This window comes from Antedon bifida, chromosome 11 (assembly GCF_963402885.1).
Source record: "Antedon bifida chromosome 11, ecAntBifi1.1, whole genome shotgun sequence".
In the NCBI taxonomy this organism is placed as follows: Eukaryota; Metazoa; Echinodermata; class Crinoidea; order Comatulida; family Antedonidae; genus Antedon; species Antedon bifida.
The window spans coordinates 3,434,924-3,457,031 of NC_136236.1; the positions used below are offsets into that span (position 1 = coordinate 3,434,924).

The 22,108-nt window shown below is 31.7% G+C and overlaps 1 protein-coding gene and 1 pseudogene across 2 annotated transcripts in view; one reads left to right on the forward strand and one right to left on the reverse strand.

Annotated features, from left to right (window-relative positions):
- Positions 1 to 22,108, forward strand: part of LOC144856086 (protein phosphatase 1H-like) — a 36,558-nt gene that overhangs the window by 12,876 nt on the left and 1,574 nt on the right. The window contains exons 4-8 of one of the 2 annotated variants that reach the window (XM_078714058.1): positions 2,174 to 2,286; positions 4,495 to 4,698; positions 13,115 to 13,286; positions 15,324 to 15,475; positions 17,648 to 20,573. In XM_078714058.1, the coding sequence (XP_078570184.1) occupies positions 2,174 to 2,286; positions 4,495 to 4,698; positions 13,115 to 13,286; positions 15,324 to 15,475; positions 17,648 to 17,831 (825 nt within the window). In that variant the 3' untranslated portion in view covers positions 17,832 to 20,573. Of the gene's footprint in view, positions 1 to 2,173; positions 2,287 to 4,494; positions 4,699 to 13,114; positions 13,287 to 15,323; positions 15,476 to 17,647; positions 20,574 to 22,108 lie in introns of those variants that run through there. The other variant, XM_078714059.1, reaches the window with a different exon arrangement.
- On the reverse strand, positions 2,698 to 2,815 carry LOC144856589 (5S ribosomal RNA; annotated as a pseudogene).

The window sequence follows — 22,108 nt, forward strand, 5'->3', positions numbered from 1 at the left end:
AGGCTCTGTCTCTGTCAAAACAAAAAGTCCCCAAATAATGGTAGTGATGTTCCCAAATATGGTAGTGATGTGCCCAAATATGGTAATGATATGACATCATCATGTCCATATGGTCACATCACATTTCTTTGTCACATAAAATTTGATAGTGTAGACAGAGCTTTGTTTATACTGCAACCTTTGGAACCCAAGTGTCCCCATATAGAGGTGTCCTCTGAAATATTATATGGGTTGAATGAACATACTGTAGTGTTATATACATAAATACAGCCTATATTTCACATGAAAATGTCCCGATTAGTGGTGTCTCCTGAGTAGGGATGTCCCCAGAGGAGAAGTTTGAACTTCTACTCTACTGTATAGACTTAATAACAAACTATATTTCAAAATACTGTGAATGAAATATAACAGGTTTGAATTATTTTAGTTGACAATTTTTGAAATATCAAAATAAGTCGATAATTAATCTATCCCAAGTTAATTAAGCATGTTAATTACAGCCCGTTCCCATTGGAATCAAATCCATGCACAGCAATCCTATACTTTCTCCAATATTTCCTGATGGAAATGTTTCTATTTTAGCTTTATTTTCAATTTCAAAATAGTTGAGACATTTACATGGCATAGTTTTTAAAGTAATAAAAATAATAATAAATAATATTTTTAACCATAAATGAAGACTCTGAGAGAAAATAATGATGTGGTTTCTATTTGTTTTTTAGTCGCGTGGACGCGACTCTATAGTTCACTATGTCGGTCGGTCTGTCGGTCTGTCTGTCGGTCCGGTATCACTATGCGTTTTATTACTTTCTGAAAGTTCATTTTTTTCTGAGAGCATGCGACTTATGGCTGTTGGCCTTGTTTTTATTTGTATGGTGAAGATATTATTACCCAAATTTGTTTTTTACTTAAGCTCTGTCCACACTATCAAACTTTATGTGACAAAAAAATGTGATGTGCCCATATATGGACATGATGTCATATCACTACCATATTTGGAAACTAGTTTGATTGATAGTGCAGAAAATTTGTTGAATACAAACAAAAAGTTGTTTTTCTAGTTAGCTATACAAAGTTCAGAATGTTTTTGATTTTTTCTGTTGATCCATCATAAATAGATTGTCATTTTGAGTCCATTGATTAGCATTCTGCGCTTTACTCCATTCTGATTGAAGGCAGCCTGAGGTGAAGTGTAGTCGCCTAAGGGGATGTGATAGGTGTCAAACCAATAACCCCTAGGCCAAAACGCACATTGAGTGGAAAACTGTCATAAAGGTGAAACACAATGCTTTAATAAAGAAACAGAAATCAATCAAGATTTGGTACAGTCTTTAGTTAAGTTAGTCACAAAAGATGCAATCAAAAGTAGATATTAAAAAACGGACCTGTGGTTAATATTTCGTGGTTGGGTTCTCACCTATCGGGCTGTTCCTTTCATTAGGCAAACTTAAGTCACTCAAAACTGTTACTGTGAAATAGCATTGATACAGTACTTAGTAAATCCATGGAGAAATAAGTTTCCTAACTTATTTCTCCATGGTAAATCTAAACTTTTTTCTTTGTAACTACGGTAACTGTTCACTTTAATATTCATACTGTAGCTTTTGTCTTTATCACCAAACTTCTGTTTGATATAGTTTAGTTTGTCATACTCATGAGTTGTCTGTACAAACTCCTATAAATCAAATGTACAAAAGAAACAGTTTGTTTTTCCTTATTAATATACCCATTTGAAATCTGGCCATTCCATGGGTCAGTAGGAATGAGTAAAGGAAATAAGTTGATCTGGACACCCTCTGAAACGGTCAAGATATTAAAAGTGATGTAAATGTGTAGAATAAGATTAATCATTTTGCTTATAGATGTTAGTACAGTAATTGCCCTGAAAAATGGGTCAGACCGTATCATTCAACCTCTATTTCTGTATTAATTAGTTTTTACCAGTATCGAATAATCTTACATTACAATGTTCTTGAATTATATTTTTTGGTTTCTTTTAAAGATATATTGTCTCCCTTTTACATTTGTTGGACAATACATATTTAACCTTTTTTTTCTTTTTTCTTTGAATAATATGTTATGTTAATAAACTGTGTCGTTTACTATAGTAACTATGGTTCTTAACTTTTATATTTTTTGTCAAAAGTTTGATCAATTATATTTTACTTTGTAGGATGAGCAGATTTTAGCAGAGAAACGTTCATATCATATATCCGGTGGGTGTACTGCGTTGGTGGCACTATTCATTCTCGGAAAGTTGTATGTAGCAAATGCGGGGGACTCAAGGTGAGTTGTGGACGTTTACTAACTAAAAGATGAGATTTGCAATTATTGGGGACAGAGGAGACACCCATCTTAAAAGTCTTCAACCAAGATTTTATTTTAAGGCCTTCAATACACCTGAAACCTCTGGACAATTAATAGTAGTTTTTATTTTTCTGCACCCACCTCCCCTTTATTTTTTTTATTTTATTCAATTGAAACCAACAGCGATAATTACCGCCACTAACAGGTTTGATACAAACAAAGCCAGGACTGTTTAAAGCACCTTTATTGGTCCTAAGGGCTTCTCTCGTCCAGTGTCCACCTTGACCAGAGGAAAGGCATGGGCCAATACGTCTGAGGCAGATACTAGATGCAGGGGCTGCCATAAGAGTCAGCAGTGCTAATTCCAAATGCCTAACGGGACCCCAGCTCCGTATACAGCACCCGCTATTCCCAGATGGTCTCCCATCCAAGCTCTAACCAGGCCCAACGTTGCTTAACTTCGGTGATCTGACGAGAACCGGCGTTCCAACGTGGTAAAGCCGTATATAATAGTATATATATTTAAAATGTGTCTTTAAAGCAGCATAAAATCACTTTTTGCAATAACTAGCCTATCAATTTGTCAATTTCACTCACCAAAGTGACAAATACATGTCACCTAGGTGACAAGTACATGTCACAATACACTTGTCATTCAACTTGACCTACTAACCTGTATTCCCTGTCCTCTGATTGGTCAGTTTATTGTACCAGCATTTGTCATTGATTTTCCTTGCTTGTTGGAAGTCTAGACAGGCTGCTAATGATTGCCAGTTGTTGATGTATGCAATATATTTTATTGTTCCCATCCCTCCACTCATGCTAAAAGCATCATATTAATATGTGTGTATGGATCACACATAAATACAAACACAAAATGAGTAAAATACTTCAGATATAAAACTGAAGTATACTACCACTGTACATACAACTGTGAACATTTGGAGAAAAACAAATTAAACATAGCTGAACTTTTTTTTTGACAATTATACTATAGTATTACTTAACCCTTATGTTTCTACTAATAGATCACAGTAATTTATAGTAATAGTAAAGCCCCTCATCAAATAAAAAAAAATATTGAATTATTTATTTCAGACATTTATTCTGATTTGGTTTGAAAGTTTATTATTAAGCTCTGTCTACACTATCAAACTATTTTGACAAAAAAGTGTGATGTGCCCAAATATGGTAGTGATATGCTTAAATATGGTGGTAGTGATATGACATCATCATCATCATGGGCACATCCCATTTTTGTGTCACATAAAGTTTGATAGTGTAGACAGAGCTTTATATTTTAATTTGGTTGGAAAGTTTATTCTTACAGTATTATTCTAAAATAAAATTGTTTAATAAATAAATAAAGACAATTGAAATAGCATTATTTTTAGTAGAAAAGAAGTGAAAGCATCTCTTCCTCAACTATAAATAAATTTCAAGCTATCCTATTAATAGTTTGTTTGTGATTGATTGAATAGATAAATTGTACCATACCCTTCCTGTTATGATCTCAATGCTAATAATTTCTTGTGCTAAATATACCAATATTCCCAGACATACATTTGTCATTAATTGACCGAGTATTCGGACTTAATTTTTCAAACATGGCCTTTTAAACTTTCAATTGTTATCCATAATCAAAGATGAAATCAAACATGTACATGGATAAAGGAAAAATAAAGTTGCAGATGGAATAGCAGATGATGACCATTTTAGCTCAAAACTCAAAAGTTTGTTTCTAATTTTAGCTGTTACAGATACATATATTAATTTATAACAATTTTTGTCTTATAATTTACAACAATCTCACTGTATCCACCAATAAACGTTCAAAAAAGGGAACTTTACATTTTTTTAGAAATTCTTTTTTTCCTTTTCTTTCCTCAGTTTCCAGTTAAGCTTAAGGACCAGGATAAATACTACTATAGAACCATATTCACAAAAGGGAACTTTGCAAATCAATTTAATCATTTCTTAGAAATTCTTTTTTTTCTCTTTTCTTTCCTTAATTTCCAGTTAAGCTTACCTTTAGATCAATAGCCGACTATATGCCATACAAAATAAATACCAGTTAGTTTATTTATTATTATTTAAATGTTTTTGTTTGTGTTAACAGGCCGCTATAGAAAATAATGTGTAAAATTGTGTTAATAATCTATTTTGTATGATTTCTTCAAATTTCAGAGCAGTTATATGTAGAAATAAAGAGGTTATACCAATGTCTTCAGATCACACGCCTTTATCGGAGCGACGGCGTCTCCAAACTATTGCCAAGCTTCATCCAAGTCTTCTAGGAGATGAGTTCTCACGGTTAGAATACCAAAAGAGAATCGGAAGAAAAGATATAGGAAGAAAAAGGTTATATCGGGATGCCCACATGACTGGATGGTAAGTAGAGTGACCTCTCCTGATGACCTCTCTTGGTTTAATCCTTTGGTGTTGGTCACTTCTGTGTTGTACTTCAGTGTTGTGACGTGTTTTGTGTTTATTTATAGTCTCTTAAGCTCTGTCTACACGATCAAACTTTATGTGACAAAACAATTGGTGGTGTTACCAATGGTACTGGTAGTGATATGACATCATAATGTCCATATATGGGCACATCACATTTTTTGTTATATAAAGTTTGATAATTAAGTGTAGACAGGCTTTAAGTACTCCATTTCCTCTTTTTCCTCTAATAGTTTTCCGCTTTTTATTTCTTTTGTTAATCGCATTCAGGCTTCAGGTATAATGCTCTATATAAGTCCCATTTATTATTCTTATTTTTTATTGTTATCTTTAAAAAAATCATAAACTTCCCAAAGTATCTTGCTCCAATCTTCGTCAATTTCTCTGGCACATTTCAAATGAAGAAATGAAACCTGTATTTTGTCAATATAACCCATGCTCCTTAGGTGATGGAGTTGATAAAACACACATTCTGATAGGTCAAGTAGACGCATAGATAGGTCACGTTTGGCTCAAGTCTTTTTTTTTTCATTTCATACACATCCAATAGCAAGTAACTCATTACATTTTTTTGTTTTGATATTGGCAAATTGCCAAAGATTTCCAATTAGCAAACTTAATAACTGTCCCATTGGTGTTTGATTCACGGAATAAATATATTTTACAAGATGGCCTTCTTTCTGAATAAAGTCTGTGGGTGTATGTAATCCTGATATCCTGATGTTCAACAGGATTTAGACCCACCAAAGCCTTGGAATTGAGCTAGCAAACTGCCCATCAAGCTAAGCTACTTTCCTGTTTTAGTTCTTTTACAGCAGTACAGTATCTAAAGTTCTGTCTACACTATCAAACTAGTTTGACAAAAAAGTGTGATGTGCCCAAATGTTAGTGATATATAAACATCATCACATTTTTTGTCACATAAGTTTGATAGTGTAGACAGAGCTTTATAGGGAATTCTATCATAAAGGAATCATTTTTTATTATAGTAGAACCTCTATCAAGGGAACACCTTTGAGACTAAATAAAGTTCCTCTGTAAATGTAATAGAGGTGAATAGGTAGTTGACTTCAACACAACACATCTCCTCCTATGAGTGTTCTCCCAACTGTATACTAAGTGTACAGAAGGAGGGATTTTACGATATTAAGGGGACACTTTCCTGTGAATTGAACAAAGGGCAATATATGTTTTAAGAAGTCTACGGCCAACCCTCAAGGAAACTTCTTTTAAGGTGACACTTTGTTGGGTAGCAATGGTGTTCAATAGGAGTTCTATTGTATTTGAAAGTAAGCAGAATTTTTCAGTGAACATTTTCCATGATATTTTGAAATCGCAAAAATGAATCCATTTGGAAATGTTTTTTTGACCTAAATGTGTCATTTGTAGAACAGAACAATTACCTGACTTAATACCACATGGAGTTGAATTATTCACCTGCAATTATATGAATACACATTATAAGATTTACCCAAGGATTTGAGACAATCTTTTCTGTGTATCTTAATTTAATTGTTTGAAATTTACTCGCACCTGTTCTGAAACAATCTAGAGGGTTTCAAACTAGGTACTTTCCCTTTTAGTTTTTTGTTGTTTACAATCGGTATATCATTCTTATAAAATAAGTGGAAAGATACAGTAAGATAGGAATGTTATATTCTGTTTTTGTTGCGGTTGTTTGTAATTTTTCTTCCTCAGAAATGATATTCGTTCTAGTTTAAGTTTTATTTATTTTAAAAGGCCAAAACTCGATAAGCGAAAGCTTTTTTTTTTGGTCTTTTGTCTTTAGTTTTGATTTTATGTATATGAAAAAGAACAAACAAGAAAGAAAGACAATAAAGATTATAATTATACAGAGGTTGTCAATTCCTAAAGGTCTAAAACTCTGTCTACAGAGATGTGCCCATATATGGACATGACAATGTCATATCATTACCATTATTATTTGGGCATATCACTACCATATTTGGGTACACATTATGAATAATGAGGATTGCCTCATTCCATAAATTCTGCCTCCTTTACGTTCCCTTTGATACTTGTTACACATTTTTATCAAAGTATAACTACAGAATCAACTAGAATTTTGTTTGTCAAAAATGTTTTTAATAACTCTGTTTCTCATCACATTTATTTGCTAGTTAAATCCACAAAATGGATCCAAAATCTATTACCAGCCTAAAGTTTCCCAAACTGATTAAAATTTACAATTATGAATGGTGGCAAAATTTTTTTTTTCGGGAAGAACCGACAAAACCAATTGCTTTTGCCTTTTGCTCAGGTAACCATGCCTAATGTTTCAGAGAAATTTATCGCCTTTTCTTGAAGGAAACCGATAGAGTGGATTTGTTCTGCTTCAAATGTGACAAATCGATCGATTTTTTTTTTTCAGTCATTAGACGTTCAAGGAAGTAGGTTTGCTCATTTCATTATTTTCGTTATTATGACTAAACTATGTTGGTTTTGAAAACTTGTGTCATACATGTGGGTTTGGACTTGTCATGGGGGTCAAAAAGGCACACACCAAAACATTACATCTAAACTAAGCTATGCTTATACTATACAGGACCATTCACACTTAGGGCTATTGGGAAACATTTACCTTTAAAATTAAGAAAAATCTCCTATCTAGGGAAAGATAAGACTATATTTCGTCCTCAAAACAAGTGGAAATAATGGTGGCAATTGTCTCATACAAAGTTAAAACATAAACGGAAAAACAAGTATCAAAACAATTCTATCCTAAAGTTATCAATATCAAGAATACTTAAATATTTATTGAGTTAAGTGAAATACTTATATTTAATAAGGTAAATATCTGACTTAAGTGTGATTGGTCCAGTTAGGCAAAGGGAACCCCATTGTAATTAAGATTTTAAATAGTGAATAAATTCTTAAATAACTTTACTAACTTTAGTAATATTTAAGTGTGCAATTGATGAATATGACCATTGTTGAGCAAAGCTGGCTTTATTGTGGAGCGGCATACTGTGATTCAATGGTTACAAACAATTTTAACAGCGATTTCTTTAAACTGAATTCTTTGTGTGCGTTGAGTATAAAATTAAAAGCTACCTGCCTGACCACTATTTTTTTTACTGCCTCGAACAAACAATTACTATCAGGATATGCTTCTTGCGTAACCTAATTATTTTATACTAACTTTTACCATCTAAATCTTTTGTGGGTTCCATTTTACAATCTGATAAACTAATTTAATCTTTTTCTTATGTCATTCAAAAAAGATCAAAGAATTCTGGAAATCTTACTTTATTGTTTCTTTTCATTTAAAACTGTTGATTGATCAAGTATATTATGTTATTTAAACATATTCATATCCATAGCATGGGCGCTAGCTTGTTACCAAACAGTGTTACATTTACATAGCCCATAGATAGAGTGGCGATTATTTCAGTAAAATTTAGTATAAATATGTAATTAGTAATGCTATATCTTAATAATCACTCTACACTCTTTTCCTCCATATCCATGGTGAACATTTTTTTATTTTTATTTTTTTTTAAATTATCTTCTACCATTTTTCAATTTGTTTGCATTTTTTAATAATGTTATTGTGGCATTGTTGAATCGATTGTATTAAGCTCTGAACACATTAAATGTGATGTGCCCATATACGGACATTATGATGTCATATCACTACCATATTTAAGCATATCACCACCATACAGTATATGGGTACATCACACTTTTTTGTCACATAAAGTTTGATAATGTAAACAGAGCTTTAGAATTATTAGAATTATGACTTAACAAGATCATGTTTATCTCCGTTGAATAAACAACTATCCATTATTGGTGGACAATTACTTAAAAACCTGACGTTTTGTTTATCATTTTCCAACATAAGTAACCCCAATACCAAGTGCAATGCTTGTGTACTTTTCAGTTAATTAGGCTTTCTTCGTTAATGTTTAATTAACATAAAAGGCTCTCGACTTCTCCTAATGCATTTGAATGCTTTCTCGTCCTATATTTTCTTTCCTAGAGCGATGTGTTACCGTTATGAGATTGTTGAGGCACTGAGTGTATCTATATTTAGCAATTCCGAGAATTGTCACTATTGTGGCAGCTGTATATTGTAATTAATGATACTAGTACTATCCTCAATTAATAACACCATTGGTTAGCAAATATATTCAACATATTACTGTAGTTGTACACTTTGACCTTTAAACTTGTAAAAGTAGAATTTAATACATAGTGGGGTTATCAATGTTGTTGCGGAGTTTTATATTCTATAATAAGCGATAGAATTTTAAACTAGAAAACTACTGTACCATTTTAAATATGAAAATTATATATTTTGTGCAATCAAAAATATTGCTTTACGATCAAACACTGAATCTTGGGGTGGGGTTCATCATTGTTGTGAAAGTTCATATTTTATAATAAGCAAATTTTAAACCTGAGGCTACTGTACTCATTAATCAATTCCAAATATGAAAATTATATATTTTGATGCGATAAAAAATATTGCTTTTAAACAAAGACACTTTGCATCTTTCACATAGTGGCCTATATACACAAACTGTGACTATTAATTAGTAATGATTTTGCCGCCACACTATACGCAGACAAATTCAATCACGCAATGTTAAATTACACTGACAGACAAATATTGATGCTCTACGAAGTATGAATATTAATGAGCAGATCAATATACTTGACCTCAATCGGAAAAGGTCAGTGACTTCAAATAAAATCAAAGCGAGGAATTTAACACTAATAAAACAGATGAAGATATTTTCTCATTAAGTAAGATCTACACGCCAAGAAAAATAAATCAATACATGTAGGCTAGTTTAACTTCAATATCATATATTTATTTACAAAAAAATAATAAAGAATACAATGTTCGAAAAACATAATACAGTATTACACTTTCTTGTGAAATGAACAAGGGGAAATATTCAGGGCCGCCCCTATTGAGGGTTCCTGAAAGGTGGCCCCTTAATAGAGGTTCTACTGTAAAGCTCTGTCTACACTATCTATTCTAGTGTGACAAAAATGTGATGTGCCCATACAGTATAATATGGTAGGTAGTGATATGAAATCATTATATACATATATGGGCACATCACATGTTTTTGTCACATAAAGTTTGATAGTGTTTGACAGAGCTTTAAACAGTATATCAAATCAAATATACCCTGCTATATCATATAAATATTAATTAAGATTTGTTTTTTGTTTTATAATTATGAATTGAACTAAAAGTAGGCCTACTGTAGGTGAAAATCTACACACATCCCAGCAAAATGAAATCCAAACTCAAAAGATGGAAGTGTTTATTGAGCAAACATGTAGAGATAATTATAGCCGTAACGCAATCTGTTATGTAATTTCATTAAATATCGTCCCTTGGGTTCAGTAAAGAAAAAGTGAGGGCAAGAAATGAGTCTAAATTGATAGGCAGAGAACGTTATACAGGAATTGAAAGTCTTCCTCAGTGAAAAGCAACTTCTTTCTTTTGCTCTCATCATAAACTGATGTTGTTTATTAATGAATGTTATTATGAATTAAATTACTGCAGAATATTTATATAACACTTGAAAATAAATTATATTAACATAAAACATATATTGAACATGCGTCTCCTACTGTAGAAAGACAACTCTACTCTCAATATAATTGCCATTTAAGTTTAAAGATGTATTGTCCCCCAAAAACATGAAAAATGAAGATTAATTAAATCAGACTTTGAATATGTTATTTTGTAGTTTTAATAAAGTTAATCACTTCCATAGAAAAAGAAACGAAAAAAATCATGTTTTCACTTATAAAATGACAAAATAAATGGTTAAATTCAACCAAAAATACATTGGCTGGCAGCCAATTTGACCATTTTTTCTTTAAATTACATTTTTTTCAGGTAAATGCATTTTATTTTCGATCCAATTTTTGGTCAAAGTGGATAACTATTATGTTACATTAAAATAGAATATTCAACAAAAAATTTGTTAAGAATTATTTTTTCAGGGGGACAATACTGTACATCTTTAACTGTTTTAATGATACAGTTATTTACTACTGTAGTTGAAGAGTGGTAATAATTAGTTGCTATAATACTTACTTTAAAATTAATCTCAACATTAATACAGGTTTTGTGGAGTTAAGTTTTTGGTTTGAGCAATAATTTAAACAGGTTTCTAGGATGAATTTTAATTCAAAACTAAATCTAATTAATGCTCAATGATTAAAACTTCTTTTATCTTGTTTAAAAATCTCAATTATTTATGTTTTTACCTTTAAATGTGCTTACTTTAATTGTGTTAATTTGATTTTGATAATTTTAGGTTTAATTTTATATTTTCTTTTGTCCATTTATATACTGTATTTTGTTTACATTTATGTAGTTAAGAACTGAACCACTTTGGAAATCAGTACATTGTATTGAAAGTGTATTTCAGAATAAAGAAAGATAAAATAAATAAATAAATAAATAAATTTTCATATCTCCTACAGAAGAGACTTTATAAAAAAACCAGGGAAATATAACTATCGTAATAATTACAATGGTTGTAGAACTTGACTAGTTTGTTTAAAAATGTTATTAATTTATATTTTAAATCTTCAGAAAGATTTGTAATTAGAATTTATTAAGTTAAAAAAATTGGAAAAATATTGGAAAAAGATGATAATTCATATATTCATTTTGCAAATTTTATATAAAGTTAATTAAAAATGTCATAGCGAAAGTTGAATGATTTTGTGTCAATATGTTAAGCTAAGGTGAATACACTGGCCTATTGCCAGGGATTGACATCTGTTTTTGAGGTTACGTAATTAAAAATCTTTGTAGAATTAACTAGCATCCACCTTTGAGACTTAGCGTTTTAGGGGTTTCAGTACATCTGTAAAGCTGTGTTATTTTTAATTGCGTAGTTTTGTGCAAAATGTTTATATTAATAGTTGCATCGTCATTGAATGTTGAGTTTAACTCGTACAGTCTTGATGTGGATTTAAGCTCATTTCAATTACAAAATGTGAAAACAAACTTACAACTGTACAGTAACTTGAGATAACTTCCCATCTCCCAAAAGTAACCCAATTCCATGATTATATACACTCAGCTCTACCGATTCTCTGAAAACCAGAAACTCTCCCAATATCAGACTTTTCTTGAAGTTCAAACATCCGCAAATTTATTTTTACCATTAAAACACATTCTGAATGCCATACTTTCTGAAAAAACATATATGGCCAACCCAAAGGTGTCCGGAATTAACGATTTTTTTATATAAAATGATAAAAATGTTGTTTTTTAATATTTTAGGATGTTATACATAGAATAGAAAATGATAGTACTTAATTACTAAAGACCAGGAAGAATTTTACTCTTCCCTTATACGACAATGGCAGATATTTTCGACCTCTCTGAGAGGGTGGTTTAGAGACATACAGTAAATACCCACATAGGCGCAATATTGGTCATATAAAAAAAATCACTACCATATTTGGGCAAATCACTACCACCATTTTGGGGCATATCATACTTTTGTTGTCAAACAAGTTTCATAGTGTAAAGTGTAGAGCATAGAGCTTAAAGGAAAAGAACTCACAACTTGTAGATGAAATACATGTAAACATGGTTAACTTTTGTTTGTGAATTTGATAGAAATTAGAACATTTGGAACATGTGGAGTATGTCTCTATTCTCTCGGTTTCAGAAGACTGTCAAAAGTGTCTGACTTTTAGAAATTAATCTTTGAACTTTCATCTTTGTTCCCAATACTCTGATAAAAATTGTTTTTTCTATCGTTTTTTTTTTCAACTTTCAATATTTGAATGCATAGATATAATCCATTTTGTCATGCTTTTCATCATCGTATCCATGAGGTATAACTTGCGTCATTTAGAGAGCACTAGATACTATTATATAATGATGTGTGATAGTATTGTAATACGTTGTCTATTTAATGTACAGTAACTGTCTATTCTGTTACAGCCACTTTTGTCACTGTTAAAAATTTACTAAGAATGGTACTTGAAATAAAACACCTTGATATTAATTACAATTATAATTTGATTGTTTAATTAAGGAAATGCCTTGGATCAAAGAGCTGAAACTGTCTCTTAGCAAACAAAATGACTCAATCAATTTATCTTTTTAGGCTTATCATTCTTTGTAACTAATTATTAAGTACTAAGTATTTCCTGTCACCCTTTGGTGCTTTTTATTTTGTACATTTAAAAAAAACATTTTACTCATGTTTTCTCTTGAATGGTTCCATCATGGTTTCGCAGCATCAATTTTTTTTTTCATTAAATTTTATTTTAAAATTATAAATTTTTCATAAATTTTATTTTTATCATAAATTTTATTTTTTAGGGCTTATAAAACCATTGATGAAGAAGATCTAAAATTTCCATTGGTATATGGAGATGGGAAGAAAGCACGAGTGCTGGCCACCATTGGTGTTTCCCGTGGGCTGGGCGATCACAATTTGAAAGTACACGGTACAGATATTATGCTCAAACCATTTTTGTCTTCAATGCCTGAGGTATAGTATTTTCATCATTACATTTTTGCATTTTTTACAGTCTATTTCGTGCCTAGCCTACCTGTATAAACCGACAATAGCCCGTGCTCTCCAGAAGGAGGGCTTTAGATACGAACATAAAAAGTTCCTAGAACACCCCTGTATTATAATGGACCAGTAGGCAACCACACCCTCATTTGGGAACGTTCCAACGTACCACCGTCATTTACATACATTTATTCATCGAATCACAAATCACAACTAGACATGAAACTCGTCACTTTGACGAGTTAGTTATCCGCACAACGACAAACGCCACGTGCACGTCATACGTTGGAATATTGCACACAGATAAAGATTATGGCATTATGACAAGAACTGAAGAATATGATATGCTGTTAGTGCTGAATTCTGTCAATTTGTGTCATATAGTATATACATGCAAACAGTATAATCTGTATACATATTACATACAGTGTAGAATAGGTGAAATTACGGGACCCGCCATTTATTCCAATTTTTAACATGGCGACGGTATCAAAATGAAACACTTAAATAGCAATTTCTGGAGGACATTATCTCAGGAACAACATATTAACGTGTAGAAGAAATTTGAATACGTAAAATATAGATGCGCACCCTTTTAAATGTGATGAACTATTACGCAAAATATGAAAATACGACTTTTTTTATTCAACTGGCCATATGATGACGTCACAACATCCGATTGGCAAAATGTTTACATGAATTCGTATCTACAATCCAATAGCTTCCAGAAAACGTTTTAATCGTGATTATCACATTTTATTCTTACGAGCTATTACAGATTGAAATTTACTGTAAAGATGAAATTAATGACCCACGTAATTAAAATTTTTAGGCATGATGACGTCATAAAAATTAAAATATTTTTATCTCATGCTAAAGAAAGTTGATTGACCTACACAATATATAAATTTAGGAGAAAAAGGAATACAGATAAGCGTGATGCGCTCCATTGAATGTGATGAGCAATAACGAAAGAGACAAAAATCCTATATTTTACATTCGTGTGGCCATACGATGACGTCACAATGTTTTTTTAGCCTTATCGATGCATGATCCGATATCTACAACTCATCAACTTCTAGATTTTGTAATAAAAATAAACGGTTCACGGTTTACTTTAGAAACTATGACTGTTTAAAAAAAGACATAATTTTGACGATTTTTTAAGCTTTTTCATAAAAAACGCGCACGAATTGTCTAATTCAACGTGTTCGTATGGCGTTATTTAAACTGGAAAAGGTCTAAATTGTTTTCAAAATTACTAGGAAAGACTTGAAAAATATAATTCAAGAGAAAAAAATATGTTTTTAACGCTACGTGCGCACCGCGTGCGTAAAAAATTGCGCGCCCGTGGGAATTTTTGACATGCTCAAAATGACAAGAAACGCATAAAAAGTTGATTAGAAATTAATTTTGCGCATTTTGAAATTTTAAATGCGCGTGCGCGCGTAACTTCTTGTGAAACATGCCATTTTTAATCCGTAGAAAGTTTGCCCCTGATATGACTTAAATTTTGTCAAAGTGTCAATACTAAATGACTTTTGGTTTTTAATCTATAATCAATCATTGAAATTCATAAAATTGCGCGTAAGTCACGTTGCGCAACTATGACGTCATTCAAAAATAGGAGGTGCACAACTTCACGTAAATGCCCATATGTTGTCAAAGTTATGAAATGTTATGTTTACACATTTTAGAGAAACGCGACTCACAAAAAGGAAGGAAGGATCCAAGAATAATACAGAAAAAAAATTTTGATCCCATACAGTAACAAGGAGTTATCCGCTCTACCAAGCGGATAACTAATAAACTAATAGTATGTACAATGATTCAAGACAATAAGGAAACGACTTGCTCGTGATTTGGACCCTGCCCTTTGTGGTTGTGTTGGATTCAATTGTAAGGGATAATTCATTATAAATTGTACTTAATTTCATGAGTACAATTTGACTCCACATAAATAATGAATGTTTTTTTCATGTAAATAAATGTTTTATTGTATCATTTCAGGTGAACATTTATGACCTCGGTGATTACGACCACACAGAAAATGATGTACTTATCATGGCGTCTGATGGATTATGGGATGTATTAACCATAGAGGATGCTGGGAGAATAGTTTCAAAATCTCTGGAATCATTTTCAAGAAATGATCATAATAGGTAATGTATGACAAATTGGACGAAACAAAATTTCTCCTTTAAATTGTATGTTTTTGCACATTTTGGCTTGGACGCTTTACATGTACCCCAATCTCAGTGTAGCTTTGTTATGAGCTGCAAGGGATAAATGCACCAAGTATTGTAACAAGTTGTGAACAACCATTCCTACCCAACCACCACCGCCAACAACCCAAGGTTTGAAAAGCCCTCCTACTATAAATTGGGCAAGTGGGAACTACTAAAGCACTGTCTACAGTATCAAACTTTATGTAATTCAAAAAATGTGATGTGCCCATATGGACATGATGATATATCATATCACTACCATATTTGGGCATATCACTACCATATTTGGGAATATTACTACCATATTTGGGCATATCACTACCATATCACACTTTTTTTAAAGTAGTTTGATAGTGTAGAACTTCTCAAGAAGAATATCTCAATGTGTTGTACTGTCTTGATTTGATTGTGAATGTTATGCCAACGCCAATCTATTTAAAGCGTACGTCTCACTTTAGGATGTGATGCCTCTTAATAAATAGGTCTAGTCAGCACCTTAAGTGTTTAAGTATTGATTAATCCAGTCTTGTAGTGGACTCTTGACTCTAATGGACTGATGACCATTATGCCTCGTCATGGTCAATGACTAATCAATGTCTTAATTTATTTAGGTCCATGGTCAACACTAATTAAAAATGTGTAATTAACCCAAGAACAATAGTGTTTTTTTGTTGTTGTAAATTACAGCCATAATTATTTGACAACAACCTACTTTACCATAAGAGGCTACTCAGTAGGTCTGATGGGATTTAGAGGGGCGAGCGAAAATATAATTTAAAACAGAGGTACAAGATGATCATATTATTATACTGTACTGATAGACATGGTTTGAATATTTCCAATATAACTGATATTTATCTTTTTGCTTAAGTCAAGATAGTTAAGATTAGAAGTGCTTAAGTGAAAACTAAAGCTTTATTGATGAAACCAGTTCTTTTTATCATATAGAATGAACCTTTAAAAAAATAAATTGTTTTGATTAGGTTATTTGAAAACTAATTTAACTTTGAAATAATAAAGTTAAGATAATTTTTTGTAAAGCATGTTTGAGATAAATCCTGAAATGAAATGTGGAAACTCGTGGAAAGTTGATAAGTCAAAAGTGATACTTGTGAAATGGTATTCCAATTGACATACAATTTCTGTATAAACTTTGTTTCACACAACATATGAGTTTCTTGACCCAGACATTCAAATTTGAAACATATCAAAACTAAATTAATTGACATGTGAAACAAAATCTGTTATTAGATGAAATACAACATGCTTCCTATAGGTTGGGCTGTACGTCTAATGTATGTCTAAACATGTGTGATGCTGGATGCGAAGTAGCGAGGCGTTACATGTCATTGTCAATCATCAAGCAAAGATGTTTATGTTGGTGTTGAAGTGTGGTTCAAACTTAAAATGGATTTCTTGTCTAGCACATCACAGCTTTTATATAGAAAATTGACCAATGACAATGAAGATATTTCTGTCGGAATTGTGTCTGACCTTGATTAATTGATCTAATTTTATTTTCAATTCAATTTTATTTTCATAAGATACATCATTCTTTTAAAAGTAGAATGCACATGCTGGAGAAACATAAATAAGCCCAAAAGGCTTTAAGGCTAGTTCTACCAGAAAAAAATAATTCAAAAAGTATATAATAAATGTTTCAAAAGTAGTCAATACATGTAAATAAAAAATAAAATATTATTTATTTAAAAAATATCTTATCTCCCGATAAGCACTAATATTAATTAATTCAAAGTATAAAATGTTAAAAACATAATAAAAGGCCACAATTTTTTAATGAAAAAAATAAGGAAGACTTATTATCCTGTCACAAATTCCATCATCATAAACAAAGTAAAGTTTTCCACAATAATGTTAAGTGCATGCATTCAAGATTATAGGAACCAAGTTATTTTCCATGTAAGTAGTACTTACCAATAGCATAGGCCTATCTGAACTAGAACTGTTTAGTATTAGAATAATATAAGTGTAATGTTTAGTTTTGTAAAAAGTGAATCAAACTTGGGCAGATCTAAAACTAATTTTTTATAAAGCTATATTTAAAACAGTATGTATAAAAATATAATTATGAACTTCTAATTTTAGGTACACCTCTGCAGCGCAAGATCTGGTAATGGCCTCAAGAGGAATCCTGCGAGAGAACGGATGGCGTACCAAGAGCAACGCTCTTGCATCTGGTGATGACATCACAGCGATGGTCATACCACTTTATCGACACAGTATGCTCTCGCCTCAAAATAGTCTCACCGAATCACATGATGCAGTTTAATATTTTAAGATCAATTTAATTTTAATGGGGGGAGTTTGTAGTGTCAAATCAAGTCCTACTATACCTTGTAGTTGATAAATTTTTTGATGAATAAATCCACTCATTATTTCGGGTGGGTGGTATTAAAAAAGGGGGTATAGTTTGTGGACTATACCATTTGTGCAGAGGGAATTAATGTTCTACTTTTCAAGTTTGAGGAGAATAGGTTATTGTTGGTTTATCCGGGTAACCTAGGCAAGAAATAGACCAATAACAAAAGGATTCTTTTGAAAAAGTATTTTTGGGTTTATAACAAGGGAATACATTTAGTTTTTTGAAGATATACAGACAATCTTCTAGTACTACACACAAAATAATTTCCTATCCAACCAATGTACTAAATTAAGATGCTTCTTATGAGGAGTGTTGGGTCCGAATCCTTTTTTATTCCATATATACATAAACAATTTAAAGTATACGCTGTTTCTACAAATTTCATATCAGACGTTTGACATTTTTATAATACAGAAACGACGCCAAAGCTGGAAGAATGTTTACATTATACATACAACTCAATATTATATTATATACTTGTATACTAGGTTGTTTTTTTGGCAACGAATTAGTTTGTACTGTGGTATGCCAGTTGAGACTTGTTTTTAGTATGTACTGTTTAAATGATAAGGAATATTGTCTATATGTATTTTATATGGTGCATGAGTGTTTTTTACAAGTGAATATTTGTGCAATTTCTAATAAAATGTGCATGAAGTGTATGATACTGTTAATATTAGTTGTTACCCCATTAAAATTAATTTACTTACTTGGGTGGTAGGGTATTCTTTGATTTTGAGCTATATACATCAACAAAATAATCTTTTCAAACATGAATAAATTTTAGAAATATTTTCTGCCTTAGAATTTGACATTTGACAAACATTGACATGGTTTGTTATCATAGGTATTTTAATACCTGTAATTACACATTGCGTATGTTAGTGACGATTTGGTTTGGAATGAAATAAAATAAATATGTTACTGAAATATTTTTACATTGATAAAACGATAACAGAAAAGCAAACTTTGAAATTGATTGAACGTAAAGAATTTTCAGGAAAAAAAAACAAGGATTGTTGTTATAATGTTGACATTACATTTAGTCTATAAAAATTTCAAAATTGATTCCTAAGGCGCATACCTCATATTATGTATATATTTCACCAAATATGATTAGATTTGAATTTGAAATTCCTGCCCAATTTTACCTCAAATACAGTAAAAATTAATTAATATTCGATTGTGCAATGTTATTGCCAATATTTAAAAACATAATCTTATACAGCTTTTGATTATTATTCAGTGTTGGATTATTTAAACATAACAATTAGCATACATATGATTATGTTTAAACGTACTGACATTTCTACACAGTCCGGGGCAATCCTGGAATAAGCCCAGTATAATCTCAGTGTAAGCCAAGTGCAACTAGTGCATATCCAAGTGGGAGTTTTGTTGCTGTAGCCATATTCTTGTTTGTTTATCTGAAATCTGTGTAAATTAAAATACTGTACCAGCACATAACCAAAAAATATATACTGTGTACTTATCTTAAAGTTCTGTTCACACTATCAGGAAGTATCATACTGTATGCATATATGGTGATGTAGTAGGCAAGATACTTTACTTGCGTTTGCCTCTCTCCACCCAGGTGTATAAATGAGTACCCAGTTAGATCAAGACACAACTTTGCGCTGATTACTAGCTGCATTATGGGAGTATGTTTCCATATGTGTTTGATCTAAAAAAAAATGACTGGGGTAATAATGTTCAGCGCTTAGAGGTTTCACAGCATTATGCACTATATAGATCCAGGAAATTATTATTATTATATATGGTGATGGTGTGTCCATATATGGTCATATGATGATGTCATCATAGTAAAAGTGTGCTCATATATCTTCATATATAATGCAATTTGATAGTGTGGACAGGTATAGACTTGCATATAAAAGTACTGAATTTATCTTTATATCAACATTGTAGGGTCCAAATAAAATGTATATAGATTTTAAACCATGTTGTAATGCATAGTTTCTTAAGATATTTGTAGGATAAAATAAGTTATTTCTAAATGAAATATATGTTTACTTGGAAAAATATTTGTAAATTTGTTTGTAAAATATTTTATAGGAGCTATATGAAATATACAGAAATTACATTGTTGTAAAAGTTGTGTAAATGTACTAGTGGTGTTGCTTATCACACTGTGTTAGTTTAAATAGGGAGAAATCAAATATTTCTCCATTGTTTTATTTACATATATGTCTTTTTTAAATACTTTATTGAAGAACTAATGTATATTAAGATACTAAATTTAACAAATTATTTTTACATACCAATTATTTTTCAAGTTTGTACTTTAATTTTATATAATTTACATTAGCAATACATATTTTAATTATAGGTTATTAGTTTATATTAATTAATATAATTATTTATTTAGTTTCAAAATATAAATAAACAAAATATATTAAAATTAAAATAATAATATATAATAATATAAAAATACTATATAATAGTTTGGCAGAAAATCAACTCTAGGGTTTAATCATATTTTTGTTAAGTTGAAGAAGTGTTGTTTCTCTAGTGGGAATCAAACATAAACACATTCTATAATATTTAATAATATATATTCAATTGTTAATTATTATTTCTATATTTATAAATTATACTGTATATCCTCTGGTATAATCCCCCCCCCCCCCCACCCTAAAATGAAATTAAACTGACTTTTGGGGGTGGGACTTTACCCACGGAAACCTTGGTTTTGGAACAAAAATGTTTGGTAAGCATTTCTTGTAAAAACTCACCTGAACTGGCTAGAGAGAGGCCTACATCCAGACCAAAAGTCAATACTGGGACTATACCTGAGGATATGCCTGTTTGTGAAATCAGACATAAAGTAGGGGGTGGGATTATACCCGAGGATATACGCTATTAGAATTTAAATACCATCATTCAAGTTCATTTCTCAGAAAATTATAAATGTGTAGTGTAGTTGTATACAATTTAAATCATAAGTTATATATACTATTTGTAGACACTCCCAAGACTTCCATCATCATTGATAGGGACATTATGCTGTCACAATGAGACTCCAAAAGTACAAAGCAATGGTACATACAAATATCTGCACATGCCTATAGACTAATCGGTGCTGTGATAGCTTCTGTCATACAGTATTTGTGCCAAATTTCTTTCATTTGAGACACATTTTCAGGGTATGCCCTTTTCAGGGGACGCCCTTTTCAGCGGATACTTATTAAGGAAACGCCTATTAAGGAAACACTATCCTGGTGTCCTCTTAATGGGGACTCTACTGTATTTCTGTATACTGTATATCCTCGAATACAATCCCACTTCGGGTCTAATCCCACCTCGTACTGGGATTATATCAGAGTATATATGGTAATTTTTTATTCTGTGTATCAATAGCTTAACGTCCCATCCAAAGGGTGTTATATTGCTTTGTCTTTATGTGCCACATTGCATCAGCATAATGTTCTTATATGTAATCTATTGCAATCATCCATTTGCTGACAAAACAGCTTCCAAACAACACATGTTCTAGATGCAAGTTTTGTAGACATATTTGTTACGACACATCATGGCGGTTTGACGTACATGCTGCATTAAATCTTTGTATTCATTACCAAGTATCTTATTGTTTAATGTTCTTTTGTGACAACTTGCCATAACATTGGAACTCAATATCATGTTTTACAGCAGAACACATCCTTTTAAACACCCAATTGAGGGGACACTTTCTCTTGAAATGAGGGGCTATATATTGTTTTTTTATTTTATGTCTTTAGACATTACCAATAGTAAATTAATCACTGTCCTATCAGATAGGTGGTAATCCCCCTGATACAGGGGCTACTTTGTGAACCAGTTCACCGTGGTAACCCCCTACTGTTCTCGAATAATGAACTGGGTTCTTTAAAGTGCACACAGGTTATAACTGTGTACACTGGACCTACGGTTTATAGTCCTTATCCGAAAAGACTTATTCCACCACCAGAACTAGGAGCGAGTCGGCCTCGAACCCTTACCGATGTTGTTGGCTCTTTAGGTACGGTAAACAGAGCCCCTGCCTTAACCGCTCGGCCATTTGACTTAACACTACTGCCAACCCCTATTAAGAGGCCACTGTGTTGGGTCCTAACGGTGTCCTCTATATTAAAGGGTTACTCCAACTGAGTGGAGTTTGTGGCTTGGTGGTTATGATGCTTGGC